The 21,816-nt window shown below is 47.1% G+C and overlaps 1 protein-coding gene across 4 annotated transcripts in view; it reads left to right on the top strand.

The window, feature by feature from the left end:
• Positions 1–21,816, top strand: part of TMEM209 (transmembrane protein 209) — a 136,714-nt gene that overhangs the window by 97,567 nt on the left and 17,331 nt on the right. For 2 of the 4 annotated variants that reach the window (XM_069765377.1, XM_069765379.1), the window contains one exon: positions 16,608–16,722. The exons of 1 other annotated variant lie outside the window; for it this stretch is intronic. In XM_069765377.1, the coding sequence (XP_069621478.1) occupies positions 16,608–16,722 (115 nt within the window). Of the gene's footprint in view, positions 1–5,913; positions 5,941–16,607; positions 16,723–21,816 lie in introns of those variants that run through there. One more of the 4 variants, XM_069765380.1, reaches the window with a different exon arrangement.

The following is a 21,816-nucleotide window of genomic DNA, read 5'->3' on the forward strand; positions in this document are numbered from 1 at the left end:
TTCTATAGGAAGCATCTTATGGGGCCAATTCTATAGGGAGCATCTTATGGGGCCAATTCTATAGGGAGCATCTTATGGGGCCAATTCTATAGGGAGCATCTTATGGGGCCAATTCTATAGGGAGCATCTTATGGGGCCAATTCTATAGGGAGCATCTTATGGGGCCAATTCTATAGGGAGCATCTTATGGGACCAATTCTATGGGGAGCATCTTATGGGGCCAATTCTATGGGGAGCATCTTATGGGGCCAATTCTATGGGGAGCATCTTATGGGGCCAATTCTATGGGGAGCATCTTATGGGGCCAATTCTATAGGGAGCATCTTATGGGGCCAATTCTATAATGAGCATCTTATGGGGCCAATTCTATAAGGAGCATCTTATGGGGCCAATTCTATAGGAAGCATCTTATGAGACCAATTGTATAGGGAGCATCTTATGGGACCAATTCCATAGGGAGCATCTTATGGGGCTAATTCTATAGGGAGCATCTTATGGGGACAATTCTATAGGGAGCATCTTATGGGGACAATTCTATGGGGCCAATTCTATAGGGAGCATCTTATGGGGCCAATTCTATAGGGAGCATCTTATGGGACCAATTCCATATGGAGCAGTATATGGGACCAATTCCATATGGAGCAGTATATGGGACCAATTCCATATGGAGCAGTATATGGGGCCAATTCCATATGGAGCAGTATATGGGGCCAATTCCAAATGGAGCAGTATATGGGGCCAATTCCAAATGGAGCAGTATATGGGGCCAATTCCATATGGAGCAGTGTATGGGGCCAATTCCATATGGAGCAGTGTATGGGGCCAATTCCATATGGAGCAGTATATGGGGCCAATTCCATATGGAGCAGTATATGGGGCCAATTCCATATGGAGCAGTAACATGGTAACATAGTTATTAAGGTTGAAGGAAGACGTTAAGTCCATCTAGTTCAACCCATAGCCTAACCTAACATGCCCTAACATGTTGATCCAGAGGAAGGCAAAAAAAAAAACCCATGTGGCAAATAGTAAGCTCCGCTTTGGGCAAAAAAATTCCTTCCCGACTCCACATACGGGAATCAGACTAGTTCCCTGGATCAACGCCCTATCAAGGAATCTAGTATATATACCCTGCAACAGTATACTTTTCAAGAAAGGTATCCAATCCTCTCTTAAATTTAAGTAATGAATCACTCATTACAACATCATACGGCAGAGTTCCATAGTCTCACTGCTCTTACAGTAAAGAACCCGCGTCTGTTATTATGCCTAAACCTTCTTTACTCCAGACGTAGAGGATGCCCCCTTGTCCCTGTCTTAGGTCTATGATTAAAAAGATCATCAGAAAGGTCTTTGTACTGTCCCCTCATCTATTTATACATTAAAATAAGATCACCCCTTAGTCTTCGTTTTTCCAAACTAAATAGCGCCAAGTGTAATAACCTATCTTGGTATTGCAGACCCCCCAGTCCTCTAATAACCTTGGCCGCTCTTCTCTGCACCCGCTCTAGTTCAGCTATGTCTTTCTTATACACCGGAGACCAGAACTGTGCACAGTATTCTAAGTGTGGTCGAACTAGTGACTTGTATAGAGGTAAAATTATGTTCTCCTCATGAGCATCTATGCCTCTTTTAATGCATCCCATTATTTTATTTGCCTTTGTAGCAGCTGCCTGACACTGGCCATTGAGCATGAGTTTGTCATCCACCCATACTCCCAGGTCTTTTATATTAACTGTTTTGCCCAGAGATTTAGAATTAAGCGCATAGTTATACATCTTATTACTTCTCCCCAAGTGCATGACCTTACCTTTATCCCCATTAAAGCTCATTTGCCATTTATCAGCCCAAGCTCCTAGTTTACATAAATCATCCTGTAATATAAAATTGTCCTTCTCTGTATTGATTACCCTGCAGAGTTTAGTGTCATCTGCAAATATTGAAATTCTGCTCTGAATGCCCCCTACAAGGTCATTAATAAATGTTAAAAGAAGAGGGCCCAATACTGACCCCTGTGGTACCCCACTGCTAACCGCGACCCAGTCTGAGTGTGCTCCATTAATAACCACCCTTTGTTTCCTATCCCTGAGCCAGCTATTACCCCACTTACACATATTTTCCCCTATCCCCATTATTCTCATTTTATGTATCAACCTTTTGTGTGTCACCGTATCAAAAGCTTTTGAAAAGTCCATATACACTACGTCCACTGGGTTCCCTTGGTCCAGTCCGGAACTTACCTCTTCATAGAAGCTGATCAGATTAGTCTGACATGAACGGTCCCTAGTAAACCCATGCTGATACTGGGTCATGAGGTTATTCCTCTTCAGATACTCCAGTATAGCATCCCTTAGAATGCCCTCCAGGATTTTACCCACAGTAGAGGTTAAGCATACTGGCCTATAATTACTGAGTTCAGTTTTTGTCCCCTTTTTTGAATATTGGCACCACATTTGCTATACGCTAGTCCTGTGGTACAGACCCTGTTATTATGGAGTCTTTAAAGATTAAAAATAATGGTCTATCAATGACTGTACTTAATTCCTGCAGTACTCGGGGGTGTATCCCATCCGGGCCCGGAGAATTGTCAATTTTAGGGATTTTTAGACGCCGACGTACTTCCTGCTGGGTTAAGCAGGTGACATTTAATGGGGAATTTTTATCACTAGTCATTTTGTCCGCCATGGGATTTTCTTGTGTAAATACTAATGAAAAAGTCATTTAGCATATTGGCTTTTTCCTCATCCTCATCCCCCTATTTCACCCAGACTATTTTTAAGGGGGCCAACACTATCATTTTTCAGTTTCTTACTATTTACGTACCGTATATACTCGAGTATAAGCCGAGATTTTCAGCCCATTTTTTTGGGCTGAAAGTCCCCCTCTCGGCTTATACTCGAGTCATATACCCGGGTGTCGGCAGGGGAGGGGGAGCAGGGGCTGTGTAGTCATACTTACCTGCTGCGGCACGGTCCCTGCAGTCCCTGGCTTCCCCGGCGCTGCAGATTCTTCCTGTGCTGAGTGGTCACATGGCACCGCTCATTACAGAAATGAATAGGCGGCTCCACCTCCCATAGGGGAGGAGCCGCATATTCATTGCTGTAAATGATCGGTAACTGTGACCGCTCAATTACAGGAAGAAGCTGCAGCGCCGGGGAAGCCAGGGACTGCAGGGACCGCACCAGGAGCAGGTAAGTATACGGGGAGCGCAGCGCTGCGCTATATTTACCTGCTCCTCGCTCCGGTGCGGCTCCGTCTGCAGCGTCCTCTAGCAGTGACGCTCAGGTTAGAGGGCGCTGTGACGTAGTCAGTGCGCGCCCTCTGCTGAGCGTCAGTGCTGGAGACGGAGCCGCACGAGGAGCAGGTAATTATTGAAAGCGCCGGCGTCCTGAGCAAGAGAGGTGAGTATGTGATTTTTTTTTTTTTATTGCAGCACCAGCAGCATTCTATATGGCAAAGCTTTATAAGGAGCATCTATGGGGCCATAATCAACGGTGCAGAGCAATATATATATGGCACAGCTTTATAAGGAGCATCTATGGGGCCATAATCAACGGTGCAGAGCAATATATGTATGGCACAGCTTTATAAGGAGCATCTATGGGGCCATAATCAACGGTGCAGAGCAATATATATGGGGCACAGCTTTATAAGGAGCATCCATGGGGCCATAATCAATGGTGCCGAGAGCAATATATATGGGGCACAGCTTTATAAGGAGCATCTATGGGGCCATAATCATCGGTGCAGAGCAATATATATGAGGCACAGCTTTATAAGGAGCATCTATGGGGCCATAATCAACGGTGCAGAGCAATATATATATGGCACAGCTTTATAAGGAGCATCTATTGGGCTATAATCAATGGTGCAGAGCAATAGATATATGGCACAGCTTTCTGTGGAGCATCTATGGGGCCATAATGAATGGTGCAGAGCATTATATGTGGCACAGCTTTATGTGGAGCATCTATGGGGCCATAATGAACGGTATAGAGCATTCCATGTGGCACAGCTTTATGTGGAGCATCTATGGGGCCATAATGAACGGTGCAGAGCATTCTATATAGCACAGTTGTATATGGAGCATCTATGGGGCAATAATGAACGGTATGGAGCATCTATTTTTATTTTTGATTTTTACCGGTAGCTGCTGCATTTCCTACCCTAGGCTTATACTCAAGTCAATAAGTTTTCCCAGTTTTTTGTGGCAAAATTAGGGGGGTCGGCTTATACTCGGGTCGACTTATACTCGAGTATATACGGTAGTTAAAGAATATTTTGGGATTATTTTTACTCTCTCTGGCAATGAGTCTCTCTGTCTCAATCTTTGCTGCCTTGATTTGATTTTTACAGAATTTATTTAATTTTCTGTATTTATATGCCTCATCACTACCTACTGCCTTTAATTCTCTAAATGCTTTCTTTTTGTCACTTAATGCACCCCTTACAGCTCTATTTAGCCATATTGGTTTCCTCCTATTCCTTGCATGTTTATTCCCATACGGTATATACTGTGCACAGGTTGCATCCAGGATGCTAATAAACGTCTCCCATTTTCTTTGTGTATTTTTATGTCTCAGGATATCATCCCAGTTAATTGCACCAAGATCCTCTCTCATTAGTTGGAAATTTGCCCTCCTGAAGTTTAGTGTCCATGTAACCCCTCTACTACACATCTTATTAAAGGATACATGAAAACTTATTATTTTGTGATCACTATTCCCCAAGTGACCCCCAACCCTTATATTTGATATGCGGTGTGGCCTGTTGGTTAATATTAGGTCTAGCAGTGCCCCCCTTCTTGTTGGGTCCTGAACCAGTTGTGAAAGGTAATTGTCTCTCATAGTTGTCAAAAACCGATTACCTTTGCTGGAACTGCAGGTTTCCGTTCCCCAATCTATTTCAGGGCAGTTGAAGTCCCCCATAATAATGAATTCCCCTTGAGTCGCAGCTTCATCTATTTGCTTTACGAGGATATTCTCCATTGCTTCCATTATTTTTGGAGATTTATAACAAACCCCTATCAGTAATTTATTATTTTTCCTCCCTCCCCTTATCTCCACCTACAGGGACTCTACATTTTCATTATATTCACCTATATTATCACGCCGAATGGGTTTTAAGGATGATTTTACATATAGACACACCCCTCCCTCTCGCCTATCCGGTCATTTCTGAACAGACTATAACCCTGCAAGTTAACAGCCCAGTCATGGCTCTCATCCAGCCACATTTCAGTTATCCCCACCATGTCATAATTATGCTCCAACAACATTAATTCTATGTATATGGGGCCAATTCCATATGGAGCAGTATATGGGGCCAATTCCATATGGAGCAGTATATGGGGCCAATTCCATATGGAGCAGTATTTGGGGCCAATTCCATATGGAGCAGTATTTGGGGCCAATTCCATATGGAGCAGTATATGGGGCCAATTCCATATGGAGGAGTATATGGGGCCAATTCCATATGGAGCAGTATATGGGGCCAATTCCATATGGAGCAGTATATGGGGCCAATTCCATATGGGGCAGTATATGGGGCCAATTCCATATGGGGCAGTATATGGGGCCAATTCCATGTGGGGCAGTATATGGGGCCAATTCCATATGGGCCAGTATATGGGGCCAATTCCATATGGGCCAGTATATGGGGCCAATTCCATATGGGGCAGTATATGGGGCCAATCCATATGGAGCAGTATATGGGACCAATTCCATATGGAGCAGTATATGGGGCCAATTCCATATGGAGCAGTATATTATGGGACTGTTAAAGGGTATTGACTTTTAAGATTGCTACTTCCAATAAATTGCACTAGAGTTCAATTTGCATAACAATAATGTAAAATACATAAGGATAGAGTGAAAGTGAGAATCTGCATGCTATTATTTGTGCCTTCTCTAGGTTTTTCTATGACTATCTGCATTGTGGCTCTCGACCAACTTTCATAGCGGAATGTGGCTCTCAAGGTAAGAAAGGTTGGGGACCCCTGCCTTAGATGATTGGATAGACAGACTAGATGGTGGCCCGATTCTAACACATCGAGTATTCTAGAATATGTATGTATGTATGTATGTCGCGCTGTGAGTGGGGGTTAAAATCTGCGCCAATATCGCTGATTGGTCGCGCCCGGCTGGCCAATCAGCGAAGCCTGGTTCAAATCTGGTGCCAATTCGCGGCCTGACTGCGCCTGTCGCTGATTGGTCGTGGCCGGCCGGGCACGACAAATGACTGAAGCGGTGTTTAAATCCCGTGCCAATATCGTTGATTGGTCACGGCCGGCCGGCCGTGACCAATCAATGAAGCGTGGTTTAAATCCCTTGTCAATTCGTGGCTGGACTGCGTCTGTCGCTGATTGGTCGCAGGATGTCGGGGGTTCGGGGTGCAGGATTTAGTACAGCCACGTAGTATATAGCACAGCCACATAGTATACAGCACAGCCACGTAGTATACAACACAGCCCACGCAGTATATAACACTGCCCACGTACTATATATCAGTCACGCAGTATATAACATAGCCCACGTAGTATACAGCAGTGTGGGCACCATATGTCTGTTAAAAAAAAAAAGAATTAAAATAAAAAATAGTTACATACTTGCCCTCCAGCGTCCACGATGCACGCGAGTGGCGAGGCTGCTGCCAGCTTCCATTCCCAGAGATGCATTGCGAAAGTACCCAGATGACTTTGCGGTCTATGTGTACATATATGTGTGTGTGTATATATATAATGTGTTTGTGTGTATATTTATATACCGTATATACTCGAGTATAAGCCGACCCCCCCTAATTTTGCCACAAAAAACTGGGAAAACTTAATGACTCGAGTATAAGCCTAGGGTGGGAAATGCAGGAGCTACCGGTAAATGTTAAAAGTAAAAATAGATACCAATAAAGGTAAAATTAATTGAGACATTAGTAGGTTAAGTGTTTTTGAATATCCATATTGAATCAGGAGCCCCATATAATGCTCCATAAAGTTTATGATGGCCCCATAAGATGCTCCATATTAAAATATGCCCCATATAATCCTGCATAAAGGTTAATAATGGCCCCATAAGATGCTCCATAGACATATTTGCCCAATATAATGCTGCACAAATGCTGATTATGGCCCCATAAGATGCTCCATAAAGATATTTGCCCCATATAGTGCTGCACAAACGTTATGGCCCCTTACAGACACTTGCCCCACATAGTGCTGCACAAACGTTATGGCGCCATACAGTGCTGCACAAACGTTATGGCCCCATATAGACACTTGCCCCATACAGTACTGCACAAACATTATGGCCCCATACAGACACTTGCCCCATATAAAGATTTTTGCCCCATATAGTGCTGCACAAACCTTGACTATGGCCCCAGGCAGAGGGCGTGCACTAACCACGTCATCGTGCCCTCTGACCTGAGCGTTACTGCAGAAGACGCTGAAGACGGAGCGGCGCCAGGAACGGGAAGCAGGTGAATATCGTGCAGCGCTGCGCTCCCCTCCCCGTTATACTCAGCTGCTCATGGCGCGGTGCAGTCCCTGCTTCCCCGGCGCTGCAGCTTCTCCTTGTACTGAGCGGTCACCGTTACCGCTCATTACAGTAATGATGAGAGGTGGAGCAGCATATTCATTACTGTAATGAGCGAAAGCATGTGACAGCTCAGTACAGGAAGAAGCTGGGGAGCCAGGGACCGCGCCAGGAGTAGGTGAGTATAATTAGACAGCCCCCGCTCCCCCTCCCCTGCTGACCCCTGGGTATGACTTGAGTATAAGCCGAGAGGGGGACTTTCAGCCCAAAAATATGGGCTGAAAATCTCGGCTTATACTCGAGTATATACGGTAATTTATACTCCCCGGATAGCCCCTAAAAGCGGATCCATCACCAGATTTCAAAATACAATCTCTACATCAGACGTGATAAATGTTTCGTCACTAAACCTTTTCCCTTTTTTTTTTTTCCTTCATATAGAAAAAAAAAACACATTTGCTATCAGACTGCATCTGCGGTGACCTTCTCTATAAAAATGTTGCACTATTTAAAGAAGCAATACTCCCATCAAAACTTTTATTCAATATATTAGTCATAATATAATACGGCGTTGTGTACTTACAATTGCTCATTTTGCCTTTCTACCCAGCTAATTTTTCTATTTTCGATTGGGTCTATGAGATCACATGATTAACAACTAACTAGCTGAATCCTTCTAAGCTCCATGTAGAAACATGAGGTCAATTTTCCCTTTGAGTGATAAGTCACTACAAAAGTCCCTGGTAGCCAGCGGAGCAGCTGGATCAGGGTTTGAAGAGGGATATAAATGTAGGGACAAGAGATTTCCTGTTTTAACATAGAGTAAAGAGAATTAGCTGGGTAGAAAGGCAAAATTAGCATTTGTAAGAACGCAGTGCTATAGAATATGATGACTGAAATATATTAAGAGGATAAAATATTTGATGGGTACCTCTTTAACCCCTTTCTGCCAGCGGACGGAATAGTACATCCGATGGCAGAACCCGCACTTTCATGTGGGCTCCGGCGGTGAGCCTGCTTCAAAGCAGGGACATGTCAGCTGTTTTGAACAGCTGACATATGCCCGCAATAGGGTGGGTGAAATCGTGATCCGCCCACGCCTATTAACTAGTTAAATGGCGCTGCCAAACTGACAGCGTCATTTAACAAGCGCTTCCAGCATGCGGCTGTAAATGCGCGCACCACATGATCCCCTGTCACATGATCGGGGGTCGGCATGACAATCGTAGGTTTCCTTGAGACCTGTATGGTTGTTGATGCCAGATTGCTATGAGCGCCACCCTGTGGTCAGCGCTCATAGCAATGCTGTATTTCTGCTAGGGGCGATCGCCTCTATGTAGCAGAGGCGATCGGGTTGTAGCAGCTTCTGGCCTCCCATGGAGGCTATTGAAGCATGCCAAAATACAAATAAAATGTTTTTAAAAATATGAAAACAAAATAAAAAAAAGCATGAAAGTTCTAATCACCCCCCTTTCGCTCCATTCAAGATAAAACAATAAAAAAAAAATCAAACACATATTTGGTATTGCCGCGTTCAGAATTGCCCGATCTATCAATAACATTTTTTTTTTACCTGATTGCTAAACAGCGTAGCTAGAAAAAAAAGTAAAAACTCCAGAATTACGTTTTTCTCCTTCACCTTATTGGGGGACACAGACCATGGGTGTATGCTGCTGCCACCAGGAGGCTGACACTAAGTAATGCAAAGAAAGTTAGCTCCTCCCCTGCAGTATAAGCCCTCCTGCTGGCTCTGAGAACCAGTTTATGCTTAGTGTCCGTAGGAGGCACACTGGGGTCTGCTATTCAGACTATACTTTATTTTATGTTTCAATTTTTTAATTTTTAAACGCTTTCACGAGGAAGACTCGGGCGACGGCCCCTTTCAAGGGGCCGATCTCCTCCAACCAACAACAGGCGAGCACGGCTAGTGTTGCCTCCCCGTATCCTCTCCTGCGACATGGGATGCCATGCCTGAGCTATCCTAGGGGCGACTGTTCCCTTCAGGCCGCCGATGTCCCTGCACCTGCAACAGACGGGAACGTGGAGTGTCGCTTCCATGTACCCCCTTCTGAGCCAGGCTACAGCCGGACACAGCCCTGTTCCATCCTAGGGGAATGAACCCTTAGGATTCACAGAGGCCCCTATTGCATCTGTGCTGCTCCCTATGCACCACCACTGATTGAACAGGGGTGCTGCAAGGAGCTGGACAGTCCCTCTCCACCTCCCCTCTAAAAGGGGATGGTGGATGGAGGGTTACTGCACCGTCCTCACCGCAACCCTCACCTGCATGCAAAGTGCCAGCTCTGCCTTCCTTCCAACTCTGGCGGTGAGTTCAGGATACAGGGGGGGCTCCTGCAGCACGTTGCGACCCTCTGGATCTTTTTCACGTTGCAGCCCTCGTGGTCACTTTCCGGTCAGGCACTGGTAATTTAGTCCCTGGCTTGCTAGGCCGCAAGCTGGTAACTCGCCCATCTTTCTGTTCCGGCGCCGGACAAATTTTGCTCCAGCTTGCGTCCGGGTGTAGGCTGCAATCCGGAGGCGCTGCCCACGTGATGACACGTTCCGGTGGCCCCTTCCACAATCCTGGCGCTTCTTGTTCAGGTTGAGATGCACCTGTTGTGTTCTCGGGGGCTATCTTCCTGCCCCTCTCCTTCTGCTTCCAGACACTTGCATCCAGAAGTGGCCTTGTTTATGGATCCTGACTTTGAGTGCGGAGACCAGCGCTAACCGGCATAAAAACCCAGACCACAGGACCGGATCTGGAAGATCATCGGCTCAGGGTAAGGGACCGCAAACCTCCCTCCTCACGGAAGTATTTCTCTACCATTTCTGTAAGAAGCCCTGTAAAAAGGCTCATAGAAGGGTTCCTTAGGCATCAGTCCTTTCTGTTTTACCGCATGTATATCCTGCCAGTCTGCGTTTCCCAAAGCGCAGATCTCGCCGCTCTGCACAGCCTACGACCTTAAATACGCTCAGGAGTCCCCCACTGTCACTGAGTCCAGTGTACCTAGTCCCCCTAAGTGGGTTTAGTCACTGTCACTCTCCATGGCTTCTCAAAATCCCTCTGTGGATCGCAGCTCCCATGACTGAGGTAGATGAATCGTTTCCTACCAGGGGGCTGTCGGCTTGTAGGGGCCGCATGCATTCTAGAAACGTGCAGGCGCCTAGAAAACGGATCCATGGTACGCCTACCGAACTATCGGGTGCCTTGGCATCCTCGAGCACTGCTTCTCGCTCTCCCTCTCATCGGAGGTGTGTAGCGAACATGGTTGTGAGTATGATTCAGAGGTTTCCCGGATCTGTTTTTGCCAGTCACCCAGACAGGGGTGTCCGGATAAGCGATGCACTACATAGGATTCCAGGCCTGAGCTGATTTTTAGAGGCGACGAGTCCCTTAAGGGCACCGATCTCACCCACACTACAGACGAGCACATGGAGTGTTGGCTCCATGTATCCTCTCCTACAGCCAGGCCTAATGCCGGACTACCAGTCCTGTCCCCCGGGGACTGGAACTCCGGGATGTGTAGGCACACTCCCTTTTTGGGGTCCGAGCAGCCTCCACTGCATCACCACTGTTTAGCGAATGATGCAAGGAGGCGGGCGGTCCTTCCACGTCCCCGTGTAAGGGACGGTGGATCGAGGCTTCATCACTTCAACCTACACCGCCCAAAGACAGCAGCGACAGCAAGAGATGGTTTATCCTGACCTGCTGGATACAGCTGCTCATTCTACCACAATGCAGTTTCTCCGGGTAAACACTCTACCCTTCCTTAGCTGCCACATGGGTTGCTAAAGCAATGGGCTCCCGATCGGAGACCTTAACTACTTTGATTCAGAACAGTAACCTTCTGCCGGAGGCAGTATAGCTGGCCAATCAAATTTCTCGAGGGGAGATAATGCGGTCCACGCCTCTTTGGACGCGGCTAGTGTGCGGCGCTGTTAGCAGCAAATGCCATTACATTCAGAAGGAATTTTGGCTCAGAGGATGGAAAGCGGACTCTGCGTCCTAAAAGTCTAGGACATCACTCTTACAAGAGTGGTCGGTTATTCAGTGAGAAGTTGGAACCAAGCCAGGCTGATGGCTACTTCCATCAGAGCGTTCCCCATGCTGGAACAAGGGTCGCAAGTTTTCTACCTACTCAACCAGCAGTGGAAGAGTTATCCTAGACAGGCTAGATCTCAGGGATCTAGGTTCCAAATGAAAGGACAGGAAAAGTAAGACCTATCCTGGACCTCAAACTTTTAACAAGTTTGTCAAGGCTCACCATTTTTCGGATGGAGTCCCTCCATTTGGTCGTTACCTCAATGGAAAACTGTGGAGTTTCTGGCATAATCAACATTCGGGCTGCTTACCTCCACACTTTTTTTTTCTCCTCGCCACCAATTCTGGCGCTTCGCCATTCAGGAATAGCTTTTCAGTTCAGGGCTTTGCCTTTAGGCCTCCTTACCGCTCCCAGAGTGATTATCAAGGGTCATGGTGGCTGTCGTGTCCATCTTTCAGTCTGGGGACGTGATCATCCTATCCTATCTGGATGGCTGTAAACAAGGGACCTTCCTTCCTGGACTGCGCTGAGTCCGTCTGTATCACTTGTGACACCTTTGTCGCCTGGGCTGGCTGATCAACTTAACCTTAAACTTAAGTCTTCCCCATTTCCAGCCCAGCACATTCCCTTTGCGGATGATCCTGGACACCTTCAGATGATTCGTAATACAAGGCCTTGGCCCTCCAGCAGAGAGCTTGCTTTCTTTTTCTCTCGTTCCCTCATTCCATCTGATTGGCTATGAGGGTTCTGGGAAAAATGGTGGCGGCAATGGAAGCAGTCCCCTTCGTTCCGCTTATCTCTGCGGATCACACAGGTTTTCAGATGGGGACTCTGAACTCCTCCCTCAATCAGGGGAGATCCTTTCTTCCGGTTTAACGGTTAGTAGTGACTATCGATTCCAGCCTGCTGGGCTGGAGAGACTTCATCATACTGCTCAAAGCCGCTGGTCAACTCGGGGAACTCCTGATCTATGCTTCCGGAGATCTGAGCGATAAGGCTAGTCCTTCAGCAGTTCCACTGTCTTCTGACAGAGTCACCTCATCTGAATTCATTCAGATAGTGCCACAGCGTACATCAATCATCAGGGTACCTGCAGCCGAGCGGCCATGGACGAGGTAGTTCACATTCTCCGATGGGTAGATCAGTCATTCGGTGATCTCGGCGGTGCAAGAAAACTGGGCTGCAGATTCCCTTTGCCACCAGAGTCTCGCCTCCAGCGAGAGCGTACTTCATCCGGAAGTCTACCAACAGATCTGCCTTCGCTGGATGGCGTCCAGACTTAATGCCAAAGTACTCGAGTTCATAGCTCAGTCTCGAGATCCAAAAGCCATCGCAGTGCATGCTCTGGTTCTTCCGTGGTACCAGTTCCGTTTCGCTTCTTCCTCTACTTCCGAGAGTCTTAGGAACGGAAGTCCATATCTGCTCTACAGGGACGGTTTTGTCACCAGATCCCAGGGGTCCCATGTTTCTCAACTTGGCCTTTGAACCCTGGGTTCTGACCCAGGCGGGACCCTCACAACAGGTTGTCAGCGAATTGTGCTTGTAGCCCGCTTCAGTATGCATTTCGCTTGGGGCAGGGATCTCGGACGCCTCCCCCTTTTTTAGTTTTTTCTTCAAAATAATCTCGATTCAGGCCGGGTGTTCACCTCGCTGGTAGTCCAAATTTTGGCCTTTTCGGTCTTATTGCAACAAAACAAAAGGTTGCCTTTTTTCACGGCAGTCACGTCATTCAGGCGAGTTTTTCCGAGCTAGCCACTCTTTCAGGCTCTTCCTTATTTCTATTAAGGCAAAGTTGTCTTCAGACCGTGCCTGTCCCTTGTTGCCAAGGTGGTATCGACTTCCACCCTTACGGGGACATTGTTCTTTTCTCGTCTTGTCCAGCTCCTTTCCACAAAGTGGAACGCATTCTCCATGCTCTGGACAAGGTGACAGCTCTCAGAAGATTCGTATCGAGGAAAGCATCTTTCCAAAGGTCGGACGCTTTACTAGGGCTTTCTGATGGTCACGGTAGGGATTTAACCATATTTTTGGCTATGGTAGCCAGGTGGATTCGTTCCACCTTCCAGGAGTCCTTCCATGTTAGAGGTCAGCCTATCTCAGCGCACACTCCACTCTGTCATTTGAGGTTTTTTGGGTTATTGGGTACCATGCGTCAGCAAAGCACGCCTGCAAGCTTGCGGGGTTGTCCATTCCGCATGCATTCTTGAAGCACTATAATTTTCATACCCAGACTTCCGCAGATGTGAGTCTGGGCAGGCGGACTCTTCAGGCTGCCGTAGCACACTTTTAAGTAGCGGTTATACATGTTTTCCCCACCCAGGGACTGCTTTGGGATGTTCCATGGTCTGTGTCCCCCAGTGAGGTGAAGGAGAAATAGGGATTTTTGTGTACTCACTGTAAAATCCTTTTCTCAGAGCCATTCATTGGGGGACACGGCTCCCACCCTGTTATTAGTTTGTGCTTTTTCTAAAATTTGACATGTTATACTCTGTTGTTGTTAATCTCCTGCTGCTTTTGCACTGAACTGATTCTCTGAGAGCCAGCAGGAGGGTGTATACTGCAGGGGAGGAGCTAACTTTCTTTGTATTACTTAGTGTCAGCCTCCTGGTGGCAGTAGCACAACACCCAAGGTCTGTGTCCCCCAATGTATGGCTCGGAGAACAGGATTTTACGGTGAGTACACAAATTTTTTTATTTTATTTTTTTTTTTAAGCAAAGTTTGGAATTTTTTTTCACCACTTAGATAAAAAAAAAAAAAAAAAAAAAGAACTTACACCTGCTTGGTGTCTATAAACTTTTAATGACCTGGAAAATCATATTGGCTGGTCAGTTTTAGCATTTAGTGAGTCAAGCAAAAAAAAGCCAAACAAAACAACAAGTGTGGGATTGCACTTTTTTTTTTTTTTTGCAGTTTCACTGCACCTGGAATTGTTTTCCCGTTTTCTAGTACATTACATGGTAAAATCAATGGTATCGTTCAAAAGTACAGCTCGTCCTGCAAAAAATAAGCCCTCACATGTCCATATTGACGGATAAATAAAAAAGGCAGCACACTGCAGCGCTGAAACATGCAAACTTGAAACACGAAATTTGAACTGCATTACTGCACTAGAAATATGAAAAATTAGAGCGTTTAGCGCATAAAAATGGCCAATTTTATGTGTACCTGGTAGCCCCTTTACGGCATCTCTCTTATACCAGGTCCTACACTTGCCTTACCTCGCTGAGAATAAACGTCTCCATCTGAATGGGTACATGTGAAACCTCTTCCTAGACTAAAATTCTCTCTCTGTGGAGGGGTATTGGACCTGCTGTAATTAAAACACCTGTGGCTAGGAGGCGGAGTGCACGATCAAAAGGCTAAAGAATACATTTCAAAAACCTGACCATTTTTATGCGCTAAACGCTCTCATTTTTCATATTTCTAGTGCAGTAATGCAGTTCAAATTTCGTGTTTCAAGTTTGCATGTTTCAGCGCTGCAGTGTGCTGCCTTATTTACTTAACTATATACGAGTTGGCGACTTTAGGTTCAGCACCTGTTCACACTTAGTCTATGTTTGGATGTGCCGGTCAGGTTTTTGAAATGTATTCTTTAGCCTTCGGATCGTGCACTCCGCCTCCTAGCCGCAGGTGTTTTAATTACAGCAGGTCCAATACCCCTCCACAGAGAGAGAGAATTTTAGTCTAGGAAGAGGTTTCACATGTACCCATTCAGATGGAGATGTTTATTCTCGGCGAGGTAAGGCAAGTGTAGGACCTGGTATAAGAGAGATGCCGTAAAGGGGCTACCAGGTACACATAAAATTGACCATTTTTATGCGCTAAACGCTCTCATTTTTTCATATTTCTAGTGCAGTAATGCAGTTCAAATTTCGTGTTTCAAGTTTGCATGTTTCAGCGCTGCAGTATGCTGCCTTATTTACTTAACTATATACGAGTTGGCGACTCTAGGTTCAGCACCTGTTCACACTTAGCCTATGTTTGGATGTGCCGGTCAGGTTTTTGAAATGGATAAATAAAAAAGTTTTTGCTCTGGGAAGGAGGGGAGCGAAAAATGAAAACGCAAAACCGAAAAAAGCTCCTGGGGTCAAGGGGTTAACCCTTATAGCAAAAAAAAAATACAAAAATGGTGCTTCTCAGGAGCTCCATTTGAGAACACAGGAAACTATAGTATATCCTGCAGTCACAAGGAGGCTGACACTCGTACGTTAGGCTACTTTCACACTAGCGTCGTACGACGCACGTCGCAATGCGTCGTTTAGCAGAGAAAAACACATCCTGCAAAGTTGTCTGCAGGATGCGTTTTTTCTCCATAGGCTTGTATTAGCGACGCGTTGCCACACGTCGCAACCGTCATGCGACAGTTGCGTCGGACCGCCGGCACCAAAAAACGTTACTTGTAACGTTTTTTGGTGCATTGTGTCCGCCATTTCCGACCGCGCATGCGCAGCCGGAACTCCGCTCCCTCCTCCCCGCAACTTACAATGGGGAAGCGGATGCGTTGTAGTAATGCATCCGCTACCCTCGTTGTGCTGCATTGTGACCGGATGCGTCGGAACGACGCACTGCGACGGGCCGACGCAGACGCTTGTGTGAAAGTAGCCTTACAAAGAAAGGAGAACTTTTTTCAAGCTGGCTTCTTCCTGGCCTTCAGGGGATCATGAAAATGAGTTCCAACAGATGTTATTCAGTGTGACCAGTTCAACTCTCTCTGGTTGGCTGAGCCATCTTCCCCTCTTCCAGGACACTTGACCCTCTGCAGTCCACAACGCCTCAGGTCATGTCCCGGATACAAAATAGTGTTTTCCTCCTTTTCACACAACCTCTACTTCAGACCTTGTCCTCCATAGACACCTTGTAAGATTTCTCTAAGTTTTATTTTTCATACAGATTTGCATATGGGGGGGGAAAAAAAAAGAAAGAAAAATAATCTCATGTGTACTACTCATTTGACAATATGAAAACAATTATGATGTTATCTTCATGGTAAAGTCTAGTACCGTAAATCTTTTTTCCACTTTATATTTTTTAAAGATACTTATGCATCTGTTCTGTACATACCTTGACTCTCGACTGCCTCCTCATCCCAAGTATCCCGATGGCAAAACCTTCACCTCTCAACACTTTGTTCAGACTCCTGATAAACCTGGTATGTAATTGTAAAAAGCTCCCTCATAATTCATACATACATGTGTTTTTACATTATTACATTTTCATCTATACTTGCCATATTTTATTTTCTCCTTTGCCTCATTGAGGGACACAGGACCGTGGGTATATGCTGTTGCCACTAGGAAGCTGACACCAAGTAATATAAAGAAAGTCAGCTCCTCTCCTGCAGTATACACCCTCCTGCTGGCTCCTAGAGAACCAGTTCATGCTTAGTGTCCGTAGAAGGCACATGGGTCCAGTTTTGGACCAATATCTTTATTTTAATTTTTACATTTTAATTAAGATTTTTTACCTGGATGAACGGGCGACGGATCCATTCAAGGGTCCGATCTCCCTGAGCCAACAACAGGCGAGCACGTGGAGTGTCACCTCCACGTATCCTCTCCTGCGACGTGGGATGCCAAGCCTGGGCTGATTTTTAGGGGCGACAGGTCCCTTAAAGGGCACCAATCTCCCCGCACCATCAACAGACGAGCACATGGAGTATCGCCTCCATGTATCCTCTTCTGCAGCCAGGCCTAATGCCGGACAATCAACCCTGTCCACCCAGGGGAACCCCTTGGATGCACAGATGCACCCTCCATTTTTGCGCCCGTGCAGCCCCCACTGCTCCACCACTGTTTAGCGGATGAAGCAAGGAGGCAGACGGTCCCTCTCCATCTCCCTATGAAAAGGAGAGTAGATTAAGGCTGTGTGCAGATTTTTCACGCTTTTTCGCTATAAAAATATGAAAAAAAGCATACATTATGCATCCCATCATTTCGAAAGCATTCCGCAATTTTTGTGCACATGATGTGATCATGTTCATTAATTTTGCAGATTTTTTGCAGCTTTCCCACTATATTATTGCATTGGGATCCTCCGAAAAAATCTGCACTAAAAACGCATGCGGATTTCTTGCAGAAAATGTCCAGTTTTGCTCAGGAATTTTTTGCAAGAAATCCTGAACGTGCGCACATAGCCTAAGGGTTTTTACCCCTTTATTCCTGCACCGTCCAAAAATCACCAGCGTGTAAGCGCTGAACAGGGGGGAGGGGGCTCTGAGCAGTCCAGGCACATGCAGCAGACTTTTCCTGGTGAGGTGTTTTTCCATTTTTCAGGCCTAAGTAAAAATTTGGTCCCAGGCTTTGGCCTTGTGCAAGCCGAAGCTTTTGCCCCGCTCCACCCCCCGCTATGACACGATCCGGCGACTCCGCCCACTTTTTCGGTGATTCTCGTTGTGAACAAGAGGGCCCAGGTAATCTCGGCGGCCATCTTCCTACACCCTGTCACACACTGACAGGACCTCCAGATGCTCAGGAAGCCTACTGCTTGCTTGGATGGCGACGCGGAGAGTGATACTCGTGGCTGGGACACAGGACCTGGGTAAGGAGCGCTGCTAAAATCTCTATCTCTCTCTCTCCCTTTCAGTATCCTATCTCCCGTGGGAACCTTTATTAAAGGGGCACATAGGAGTACATCGTGCCCCAGCCTCAGGCACCTAAAAAGTCTTATAAGACTCTAAGGCTAGGTTCACATTGCGTTTGTGCAATCCGTTTAGCGGATACGCTAACGGATTGCGCTAACGCAATGTCCAAAAAGGGATTGCGTTCGGCATTCCCGCTTGCGCAGATGCCCGATCTGCGCTAGCGAGGGACGGACCCTGAATGCTGCAAGCAGCGTTCGAGGTCTGTCCGAAACTAACGGCACATCGCAGACGCATGCCAAAAATGGCATACGTTTGCGATGCATTAGCGATCCGCTAGCACATTGCAGTCAATGGTGCGCTAATGGATCCGTTACATAGCGTTAATTGCGACAATTGCGCCATGTAACGGAGTCCGTTAGCGGACACCCACTAACGCAATGTGAACCTAGCCTTACAGTCTTTTTCACTTCATGTAACTCCTGCCAGTTTGCGTTTCCAAAAGCTCAGTTCGCCGCCCTGCAAAGCCTGTGACCTCAAATGCACTCAGGGGCCTTCTGCTGACACTGAGCCCAGTGTTCTTGGTCCCCCTGAGTGGGTCTCGTCTGTTGCAATCTATGACTTCTCCGGCCAAAGCGCTTGAATCCTTCAGTGTTCCTTCTGGGGATCGTGGCATTTGCACATCTGATGCACAGGAACCCTCCCCTACACGGGAATAGTCAGCTAGCAGGGGCCACACACAATCTAGAAATGTACAAGCATCTAAGAAACTGATCCGTAGTACGTCTCCTGTACAATAATGTGCCCTGGCATCGGTGAGCTCCGTTTCTCGTTCTCCCTCTCCAGATGTCGGTAACTAACTCAAATCTGAGTGTGAATCGGATGTCTAATTAGATCCGGATTCACCAGATTTTCAGCGAACGGTTGATTTACTGATTGAGGCCGTCAACCAGACTCTGAAGGTTGACTAAGACTCCCGCTCCGTGCTCGATCACACTGTGTGCTTCAAAAAGGCTAAGCGCCCTCATAGAACATTTGCCATTCACCTGGAGTTTCGGGATATAGTTCATTGGCACAGGGAGCGACCAGATAATCGTTTTCCAGGACAAAAACAGCTTGAGGCGAAGTACCCTTTCTCAGCCGATTTGAGAAAAGATTGGGCCGAATCCCCTGTAGTAGACCCACCAGTCTCTCGCCTGGCATCCAAAACCCTTCTATCCCTGCCGAACGGATCATCTATTAAAAATCCCACAGACCGCCAGATAGAAAATTTGGCTCGATCTGTCTTTGAGGCCTCAGGTGCAGCTCTATATCCTTCTTTTGCTGCAGCGTAGGTAGCTAAAGCAATGGTTTCCTGGTCGGAGACTTTGGCTAATTCCATTCAGAGCAGTAATCTTCCTCCGGAGGCAGCACAGTTGGCTAGCCAGATTTCTCAGGCAGGAGATTACCTGGTATACGCTTCTTTGGATGCGCCTAACTGTGCTGCTCTATCAGCGGCAAATGCCATCATGATCAGAACATCATCATGGCTCAGGGAATGGAAAGTGGACTCTGCATCAAAAAAGTCTCTGACCTCTCTTCCTTACCAGAGTGGGCGTTTGTTTGGAGAGAAGCTGGATCAGCTTATCTCAGATGCTACGGGAGGATAGAGCAAACTTCTTCCCCAGCAAAGGCTTAAGTGTCAGAGATCTGGTGCCTTCCGGATACAAAATCGATTTTTCTTCTCGTCCCCTGGCTCATTTCTTTCCTTCCCGACTTCCAGCATCAAAGGCAAAAGCTCTTTCCCGAGCCATAGACTCTTTGCGCCATGATGGCGTCATTGCTTCGGTTCCGGAAAACTAAAGGTTCAAGGGTATCTTCTCCAAACTATTTGTTGTCCCAAAAAAGGATGGATAAGTGAGACCCATACAAGACCTCAAACTTCTAAACAGGTTTGTCAAGGTCCGTTATTTCCGCATGGAGTCTCTGCGTTCTGTTATTACCCCAATGCAAAAAGGGGAGTTTCTAGCATCCATCGATATTCAAAATGCTTACATGCATATCCCGATTCCCCCTGCCAAAAGTTCCTGTGTTCGCCATTCGCGAACAGCATTTTCAATTCATGGCTTTGCCATTCAGCCTTGCTACCACTCCCAGGGTGTTCACAAAGGTCATAGCGACCTTCATGTACATCTTGCACTTTCGGGGCGTGGTCGTCCTGCCCTATCTGGACGACCTCCCAGTCAAGGGTCCGTCTTCCCACGACTGCGCATTCGTATCACTTGCGATACTCTCGTCTGGGTTGGCTGATAAACTTATCCAAGTCTTCCCTCGTTCCAGCCCAGCAGATATCCTTTCTAGGCATGACTCTGGACTCCTCCCGAGGGTTGGTGATTCTCCCTCTAGACAAGGTCCTAGCCCTTAATCAAGGAGCCCGTGCAGTTTCTCAGTCATCCCCCTCATTCCATCCGCTTTGTGATGAGGGTACTGGGCAAAATGGTGCCAGCAATGGCAGCGGTTCCTTTCTACAGATGCACCCCTACCACATTCTCTTCTAGCGGCTTGAGACAGGAACCCATTCTCCCTCGACTGCTGGTGTTGCCTATCCCTGCGGGTCATGCTAGTCTTCTGGGCTGGGGAGCAGTTTTTCGTCACCACACCGCTCAGGGCCGCTGGTCATCTCAGGAATCGACGCATCCAATCAATGTCTTGGAAATCCGAGCGATATGGCTAGCGCTACTGCAGTTTCATTATCTCTTAGCAGGTCACCCCATCCCAACTCAATCGGACAACGCCACGGCTGTGGCATACATCAACCATCAAGGGGGTACCCACAGCAGGGTGGCCATGTGCAAGGTATCTCGCATTCTTCGATGAGCAGAGAGGAACCACTCGGTGATCTCAGCAGTGCACATACCAGGTGTGGAAAACTTGGCGGCAGACTTCCTCAGCCGCCAGGATCTCACCTCGGGAGAATTGGAACTTCATCCGGATGTTTTCCAACAGATCTGTCTGACCCCGGATGTGGATCTGATGGCGTCCAGACTGAACGCCAAAGTCTCCAGGTTCATAGCTCGGTCGCGATATCCAAGTGCCATGGGAGTGGATGCTCTGGTTCTTTCGTGGCGACCGTTCCGTCTTCCGTACATTTTCCCCCGCTGCTGCTGCTTTTGAGTGTCATCAGAAAGATCAAGGGGTTCCAGTGATCCTGGTCACTCCGGATTGGCCACGCCGAGTTCGCAGAGTTGGTGTGCCTTGTTGCCGATGTACCCTGACAACGTCCGCATCGTCTAGATGTGCTCTCCCAGGGGTCAATTTACCAGCATAACTCAGCGGCCATGTGTTTAACGAGATTTCAGTGAGATCTCCATCTGCGCATGCGCCACCTCCTGGCGGGCATTTTCCCGGGAGAAATCCACCGCACAGGAAAGCATGGATGGAACAGCAGAGCCCCCACGCTGCACGGGATAGAGCAGCGGCAAGCATCGGACACCCACAGTGGTGTGCCGCACATCGGAACACCCCCTCATTCCTGCCTGCATCCTGCAGCAACGTTCCACTCCTGCCTCCTCCAACAGCAACCCTGGGACTCCACTTCACCGCAACCACTACTCCCGGTAAGCAATAAGAAGCATGGATTATAAGGAGCACCACCATTTTATTAAAAATATATACAGTGGGGCAAAA

The sequence above is a fragment of the Ranitomeya imitator genome, chromosome 4 (assembly GCF_032444005.1).
Source record: "Ranitomeya imitator isolate aRanImi1 chromosome 4, aRanImi1.pri, whole genome shotgun sequence".
NCBI lineage: Eukaryota > Metazoa > Chordata > Amphibia > Anura > Dendrobatidae > Ranitomeya > Ranitomeya imitator.